The 8890-nt window shown below is 44.6% G+C and overlaps 1 protein-coding gene across 4 annotated transcripts in view; it reads right to left on the reverse strand.

Annotated features, from left to right (window-relative positions):
• Pde7a (phosphodiesterase 7A) overlaps window positions 1–4769 on the reverse strand; it is a 96646-nt gene extending 91877 nt beyond the window's left edge. For all 4 annotated transcript variants that reach the window (XR_003482922.2, XM_027403491.2, XM_027403487.2 and 1 more), the window contains exon 1: window positions 4602–4769. Coding sequence is in view for 3 of the 4 variants with exons in the window: in XM_027403491.2 (XP_027259292.1) it covers window positions 4602–4739 (138 nt within the window). In the remaining variant the exon portion in view is untranslated. The remainder of the gene's footprint in view (window positions 1–4601) is intronic.
• Between the last annotated feature and the right edge of the window lie 4121 nt (window positions 4770–8890).

Genomic DNA, 8890 nt, shown 5'->3' on the forward strand with positions numbered 1-8890 from the left:
CACACACACACACACACACACACACACAAATTCTAAATGAGACTGGAGGCAGAGGCAAAGGCAGAAAGCTTAGGCCAGCCTGAACTACACTATGAGTTGTAGACTAGTTGGGACGACACAACTTGACTATATATAGTAGCTTATATTCATATTCTGTATCCTAATGTTTTGTTCAGTAAATGTGCTTATATTTTTATATTTTAAAAATTAAACCTCAATTTTTTTTTTATTTTTTATTTTTTTGGTTTTTCTAGACAGGGTTTCTCTGTGTAGCTTTGGAGCCTATCCTAGCACTCAATCTGGAGACCAGGCTGGCCTCGAACTCACAGAGATCCACCTGCCTCTGCCTCCCGAGTGCTGGGATTAAAGGCATGTGCCACCAATGCCCGGCCTAAACCTCAAATTTCTAACCCAAATAAAATTTGTTCCTATGCCTTAGTTACTTTTCTACTGCTATGATAAAGCACCATGACCAGAGCAACTTGATTTTTAGTTCATCATCCAAGGCAGCTGGACCAGAACATGAAGAAAAGAATGGATGCAGAGGCCATGGAGGAGTGCTGCTTACTGGCTTACTCTCCTGGCTTGCTCAGCCTGCTTCTTATAGAACCCAGGATCACCAGCCCTGAGATGGCTCCACCTACAGTAAGCTGAGCCCTTTGTCATCCATCAATAAAAAAAAAAAAAAAAAAAAAAAAAAAAAAAAAATGCAGCACAGGCTATTGACAGGCCAACCTGGTAGGAACATATTCTCAGCTGAGGTTCTCTCCTCCCAAATTACTCCAGTTTGTCAAGCTGACATAAAAAAAAGCTGGTACAGCCTCCAAACTTGACTAATCCCCCCAAGGGGAGTGCCCCAGCATCCCCATCAACACACTACCTCAACTTTCCCGCTTATTGAACCATAAACATGTAAAACACCAATGGTGGATACAGCACAATCTATATCTTATTTCTTTTCAAATACAAACTAATGTTTAAACTCCTCTATGCAACAGGCATCCAAAATGGCAACACATAGGACTCATTTTTTATCCTCACTTTTCAAAGAATTCAGGAATCTCATATTACTTGTTTGAAAAACAGCATATGACTGGTTTAAGACACATTGTCAATGCCTGTGCCTCAGAAAAGCCCATGTGGCAGAGATGAATTCACCAGGAAGCTTTACCATTTGAAAACAAAGCATTAACTGGCACACAAATCTTTTTTTAACAGTATAAATCTTTTAACTTGGAAAATATGGCTCTCTACAGCATTTTTGACTAATAATCACTTTGTTACACAACACTCAAATCTATACACTAAATATCCCTATAGTGCCTTTAAAAATTATGCTACCTTGGGAAAAATTTTCCTTCCATCTCTCACTTGTGGTATGTCAGCTGTCAACTTGTGCTTCTATCAGCATAAATGGCCCATAGCTGCTTGCAATTCCATTTCAAATTTCCTGCTACTTAGAAAAGTTTGCTCAACTTCACCGGCTTTGAAAGAGATGATGTCCAAATCTATTTGGTTGCTCAGAGTCTTGTTTTGAATTTTATTATGGTTGTGTGTATATGTGGGGGTTGAGGCGGGGAGAGCATGGTGCCACAGCTCAAGGGTGGAGGCCAGGGGACAACTATGCAGGGTCAGTTCTCTCCTTCCACCTTTATGTGGGTTCTGAGGGCTGAACTTTGGGTGGTCAGGCTTCTGTGACCTGGCAGCAAGTGCCTTTGCTACTTGCTGAGAATTTTTTCTGCTAGTTGTCTGGGTCATTCTTTTAGTCTATAATTACATGTTTGAAACCAAATTTTGGATAAATGACCCACTATTCTACATTGATCTCATACTATTTCATATTTAAAATTGATGCTCAGCTCTGTCTGGCTGATTTCATCTATTCATTCAGTATGTATGTATGTATGTATGTATGTATGTATGTATTACTTACCTACTATGAGCTAGGCTCCAGAACTGTAGTAAAAATAAGGAACTGAAGTGATAGCTACTTTTGAAAATATTTTAAAATTAAAAAAATGTAATTAAAATTCTACATTGTAACTAAAGAAAAAATTAAGTCTCTTAAATAAAGTTAAAAAACCACCTAAACTTTTGCCAAGTTCTGCAACCTCAAGTTTAGGAACTAAAGATTTATGGGTAATAGAAGCTTGTGATTCAACCAAATGCTTGTCTTAAAAAGCTTTGAATAAGAGTCCAAGATTATCTACCTTTTTTTTCCATTACATATCCCCAAAGTACTCAATATCAATACATGATTAATTATTAAGCGATACATAAAGCCTTAATGAGGATAATATATCCATCATAGCCTTGGCTAAGTGTATAATCCCTGTATCACTGGGCAATGTTGGTCAGGAAAAAAAATACTCATCAAGGAAAATTTTCTGTCTTAAATCTAAGGAGTTCCAACATACACTCTTAGAGATCTAGAAACTTTACAAGTTTTAAAAGCTAGTAAAACAGGTCTAATTCTACAGTATTTGCTTTATTTGCTACAGTTGCAGTCCTAAAATTCCATTACCCATTTAAATCTTAGTCTAGGAATGAGCAAAGAAAAAACTGGAGTTTAAATTGGTCTTTGTGGGTTAATTAAGACACTAGGTAAGACTCTTGGGATCAGCCTGTTTCAATCCCTTGGAATCTTCCCTCTCATCCATTTCCTCCTCAGGGAGCAGGGACACATAAGACACCTTGTATAACTGTATATAAAGTGATTGCCTTTGCTACTTATATGTAAGGGAAAGTGGGTGTTTTTCCTGCCTGCTGACTTGAAGTAAACAGTATGTAGACATGAAAAAGTTACTTCTATTAAAGACCTTCAATTACTATTATTAAAAACCTTCTCACCGAAGGGAAGAAAAGGAAGGATGCAGAGGTCATGAGGAAGCAGAAAGGTTGAGTCAGGTGTAGATTAGAAGAAAGGACATATGATAGGTAGGATTTTAGTTGGGGGGGTGGTAGGGGAGGAAGGGAGGGAGAAGGGAACTGGGATTGTCATGTAATTTAATCTTGTTTGTAATTCAAATATATAAAAACTAAAAACAAAACAAAACAAAAAACCCTTCTCACCAGTGCTTTAATGCCTCTTGAATTCTGTAACTTTAAAATACATTAAGCAATAATAAAAATACAGTTCACAAACTACACTTTAAAGTAAGTAACAAAAGTATTACTTGAAATCCAGCTTAGTATTTTACACTGAATTCATCAGCATATTACCTTATATCAGGAAAGAGACTGACTTTTAATAAATTCCTCAAAAAGAAACTAAAATAGAAACTCTTGTTCTATCTTGCAGGCCAAAAAAAAAAAAAAAAAAAAAAAAAAAAGCAAATAGAATTTAGTGTAATAGTGTAAATCTACTATAAGCAAAATTTCTAAAACATGCTGTCCATGTTACCTGTTTTAAAAAATATCTTGCTCGCTGGGCAGTGGTGGTGCACTCCTTAATCGCAGCACTTGGGAGGCAGAACAAGGTGATTTCTGAGTTCAAGGCCATCCTGGTCTACACAGAAATCCTGTCTCCAAAACTCAAAAATAACTAAAATTTTAAAATACTATGCTCATGATACTTGTAATATAACTGAGGGGAGAAAACAGGCTGCCATAAAAAGAAAAATGAGAATATTTTATTATGCGAAATGACCAAGGGACCCAGCATGATGGCTCAGGCCTGCTACTTGGAAGTCTAAAGCAGGAGGATCATGAGTTAAAAGGCAAGACTGGACAATTTAGAAAGGTTCTGCTATAAGCAAACAAACAAATGGCTGAGGCTCACTGACTGAAGGGCTAGCCTAGCAAGAGTGAGACCCTAAGTATACTCCCCCAGTACCCATCCCCAAAGAAACCTCATAAACACAGAACTTCTGGCAGGAGCCAATGAGAGTACCCGGTTCATATGTAAACAAAGTAAAATTCTTCTCTCTCGTTATTCTAATTGTGGCAACCAAAATCAACCCAACTACGGAGTTGAGCCAAGGACGTCATAGAAAAAAAATTAAAAATCGGTCAGGAGCAACTGGTGTTGGGCCACTGGAAACAAAGTCCTTCGGGATGCGGCTCATCAGTGGTTTCTCTCCTGAAAACTCCTTTACCAAGCGAGAAAACCGATTCGAAACCATCAACTTTGCACACTAGTTCCTGGCACCTAAGGCCCATCCGCTAAAAGGAAGCAGTTCGGCTGAGGACCACAATGGGACATCTAGGCCCATTGTTCTGAGAGCCTCAGGACCAGCTCCGCTCTGCAAGGCACGCGAACCCGCACAGGTGTGGGGGGAGGGCCGGGGGCGGGGGCGGGGGCGAACAGGTGTCCTCAGGGTCACCGCTGAGGGACGAGGGGCCCAACTGGAAAGAGATGCAAGAAAGGAGCAGAGGACAGAGGACAAAGTCGCTGCCGGGGCTTAGTAGCGGGCGTGCCGGGCTAGCAACGGGCTGGGGGTCCGCAGAGGCCGGGGACACTGATCCCAGCCAGGGATGAGAGTGTGTCCATGCACAGATGGACGGACCAGCGTACAGAGCCCCGAACAATGGCCCGAGCTCCTCCAAGACAAGACAAAAGCGCTGAGCCGCAGGGGTGCGGGCCCCGGGGCGGCGGTTACCTGCGAGAGCTGCCGGGGATGCGGGCAGCCGAAGAGCGCGGAGCTGGAGCTGAAGCTGATGGCTCCTCGGCGGCTGAGGACGTGCTGCGGGACCGGCCTGTCCAGGGGCAGCACCGGCAGCTGGTAGCATACTTCCATTGAACACGCCCGCCTTGCCTCCGCGCGGCGCCCGCCACTCCGCGGCCGCCCGCCCGCCCCTGCGCTGCGAGGGGGCCGCGCCGCGGGGACCCGGGACCGAGAGAGGCGAGGCGCGCGGGGCGGGCGGGCGGCGCTGGCGGCGACCGAGGACGCCTCCCGGCCCTCGGCGCGGCTGGCGGCGGGAAGGGCTGCTGCGGGCGACCCGGGACCGGGGAGGGGGGCCGAGCGGACAAGGCGGGAGGCGTTAAAGGGGAACCGAGCCGTCCCCGGTGCTCCGGGACCGGGACGACGGGGAGGCGCGGAGCAGCGAGCGAGCTCGGCCGCCGGAGCCCTGCCCCTCCCCTCCCCTCCCCCGAGCCTCACTCCACTCCGCCGCCACCGCCGGCGCGAGGGAGCGAGCCCGGCGTAATTCACACTTTGCAGCAGCGGACCCTGCGCCAACCACGGCCGCCGCCACCGTGACGTCACGACGCCGCCGCCCCGCGCCGCCGCCGCAGCGCCCGGGAGCCCGCTGGCGGCCGGCACTCAGCGCCGCGCCCCGCGCCGGGCCGGCCCCGCCCGCCTCCCCGCAGCTCCCTCCCCGCAACCTGCCGCGCGTGCGCACGAGTGTCGCGCGGGGCATCCTCGGGAGCACCGATCCCGAGTTTGTTCGGCCTACGCGACAGGCGCTGGGTAGTGCGGCTGAGCCCCCCGCCCAAAAAAATCACGAAGCACCGGGTGTCCCCTTGAGCGCTCCCCCTCCCGGAGTTGCCGTCTCAGGGCTTCGCGGGAGACCGCTGTGACGGTGACGTCAGCAGGCCTCGCGGGCACGGTCCTCACGCGACGTCACCGTCCGTGCCCTAGCCCGGCAAGGCTCCAGAGAGGCTTGCTTGACTTGGCAGGTGAGGCCCCGGGCCATCGGGGCCTGCCTGCGGGTCAGAGAGAGAGAGGGGAGACAAAAACTGCAGAGTGAAGAGGGTCTTTGCATGGAGGGGAAACAACGAGGCTGAGAAAGAAGTGAAATTCTGTCACCAAGAAAAAAAAGATGAGAAATGACGACATTGAGAAGACAAAGGGGGCAAGGAGACCGAAAGTTCCTCCAGCCAAACGTGTCCCTTCTTTGTTAGCCCTTTGTTGTTTAGGATGTAGGAAAAGCTCTTCACCTGTTTTGGTAAAATGAGGAGGGTGTAATTTGCATGCTCTTTGCTAAGTTTCTGTCCTAAACTGCCTAAGCTTTTCAGCAGGATCTCAGTGTTCCTAATGCTTTCGGCATCAGATACATCAGCCTGAGCAAGCTCTCCCCTTCTGGCAAAATGGACTGTTTCTCAGAGCATGTAGTCTCCCAATTATTTGAGATGATTGCTGGCAAGGTGGCAGGCCTTTCGAAGTACAGTGCCCAGCCTGAACTTAATGATGACATAAATCGAGTACTGAGTACATGATCAGATAAACGGACAAAGGTATATTCTCTTGCTGTTTAAACAGCTTGCTCTCTGTGTATTTTCTACTTGCCTGGCGGTCATTGTTATACGATCCCTCATGTGTTGTGGAATTTGCCTTCACTAGGTGGTGAAGCGCTAACTGGATTGCTTTTAGTGCAGCAACTAATCTTACTGTCTTTGGAATCCTAATTATTCCCCTGACACGTAGTGGATGTGTTGAGCATCTCATTTGGGATTATGCTTCCTAATTTTGCTCATTTGCTCTTCAGAAAATCCTGGTCAGACAATTGACTAAGTTGGAGGTAGACTCAGAAACAAACTCGCCCTACACCTTGCATAGATAAGTCCCAAGAACTAACCTCAGGTGATATGAACTCTACATCTGTTGGGCATAGTGGCACACACATGTCATTGCAATTCTTGGAACACTGAGGCAGCAGGATGAAGAGCTGAATGTAAAGGCCAGCTCAGACATCATAGTGACTTCAAAACTAGGCAAACTATGAAGTGAAACCCTATCCCAAACAACAACAGAAACCATTTGAGGGCATCCACAAAAAGCTGATACTGGTGAAAATTTGTGTTGAATAAAATGTACCACATTTTTAGTGCAGCCCATTCTATATGGAGAGATACCTTGCTCAGCCTAGACTTGGGGGTGGAGCTCATTGGGGGGGTGTCTTGGTCCTGCCTCAATGAGATGATGGGACAGACTTACTAGACTTCCTAGACTTCCTAGAGGAGACCTTACCCTCTCTGAGGAGGAGATGGGAGGTTGTGGGGAGGGAACGGGAAGAGAGGAAGGAGCGGGGACTGGGCTTGGAAATAAATAAATAAATAAATAAATAAATAAATAAATAAATATACCACATTTTATAACAACCAAGTGTTTGGTTAGTTAAATAATACCACTGAGTAAGCAACTAAAGATTGTTATCTTCCTCCATCAAGGTATATTGCAACGTACCTGTTTGAGCCAAGAAACCCTGGCAGATATTTTACATGAAGTGTTTTTACCCAACACTAAAGTTGCCGGTGATTTGAACCAATTTCTACAGATGAGCAGTTTCCAAAACTAAGTCACTTGCCATAGTCAACTCTGGTTTGACTTCAGAGCTGTAAGTTTTCCACCACACCATACAGTGTATCAGGGAAAGAAATCATTTATTTTCAGTGTTCTTGGGAAGGCATTAGGGTTCATCAGAGAAACACCAGAAAGGGTGGGGGTGTTAAAGACATTTTAAGGATTGGTTCAAGATTGCCAAAGCTGAGATCTGGGGATGAGACAGGCAGACAGAGTTGATTTTGTGTTCTGGGATCTGAAACCTCTAAGAGAAAACCGCTGAGCTTAAAAACCAGGCAGGATTTCTATGCTGGAGTCTTTAGACAGAATTTCTGCTTCTTCAGTAAACCTACATCTTTGCTCTCAAACCCTTCAACTGAGTAGACAAGGCCTGACTACTTTGATGAAGATAACCAGCTTAAAATCTAGATTGTAAGTGTTAGCAACTTCTTGGTCTATGTCATCCTGATCTGGATGCTATGGCCTTACTAATTTGACACATAAAATGAACCACTACAGGGAGAAACTTTAAATGTAAATAATGAAAGAAATCCCATTACCTAAAAATGATAAAAACCTAAAAATAAACATAAAGAAAGCCAAGGTTCATACAAAGGATGCTTTTATATGACTAGAATACAGTAGACTTGGATGTTTAAAAAGAATGTCCTCTGAATATGAAGATTTAACTGATATGGGATGTCCTTTTGTTTGCTGCGAATATGTGTTACTTTTATTGGTTGGTAAATAAAGCTGTTTGGCCAATGGCTTGGGCATATTATTGACTAGGTCTCACAATTAAATCAACCCATTTTTACTAATCTGTGTACCATGTAGCTGGTAGTCTGGCATCTGACTCTTTCAGTGGCTACATGGCATCTCTCAGACTCCACCTTCTTTCTCTCTATATCTTTGTTTGGATTTCCCACCTGGCTCTATTCTGCCTGGTCATTGGTCAAGTCAGTTTTATTTATCAACCAATAAAAGCAACATACATTCGCAGCATTCAGAAGGAAAAATATTTAGCCATTGAAAATTATTATTACCAACTATTTAAGGTAATAAGGAAATGCAGGTTATTAATTAGTCACTTATTACAATCAAACCTGTTGTCATATTAGGTATGTTTTCAAGATGAAACAAACACATATTTTAGAAAGACAGGTTGTCTTCAAACACTTCAGGTGGCATTTAAGATGTCTTAATAATATAGGTTCTTTTTTTATGACAATGAGACATGTCTGCTCCTGGCAGCACCAATCTACTTCAGAGAAGATGATGAGCATCAAGGAAACTCCATATAGAGCTTGTGGCAAAGGTTAGCCGATGGGCAAGAAAGTGCCCTTGCCTGCTGACATATGCTGTCCAAATTGGACAAGCAGGACACAAAAGAAAGGACTGCCAAACTTTGCCAAGACAAGGTAGGACAGCCCATCAGAATATCCTGCTTCACAGAAAATTCTGTCAGATATGCTAGGCCTGTAGGCAGAAGATGGATGCCTCAATGATGCAGAGGAAACTTGGGTGACTCTCCAGGCAGCCAGGTATTTCTGTCATTTTTGTTTGTTTGTGTTTTGTTTTTGGAAGTCACTTGCTTGCACTTCCTGCTTACTCAAATAATATAATTTCCTTCTCAGGTCTTTGATGGAGTTGAAGACTTTATAGTA

The sequence above is a fragment of the Cricetulus griseus genome, chromosome 2, assembly GCF_003668045.3.
Source record: "Cricetulus griseus strain 17A/GY chromosome 2, alternate assembly CriGri-PICRH-1.0, whole genome shotgun sequence".
Lineage (NCBI taxonomy): Eukaryota > Metazoa > Chordata > Mammalia > Rodentia > Cricetidae > Cricetulus > Cricetulus griseus.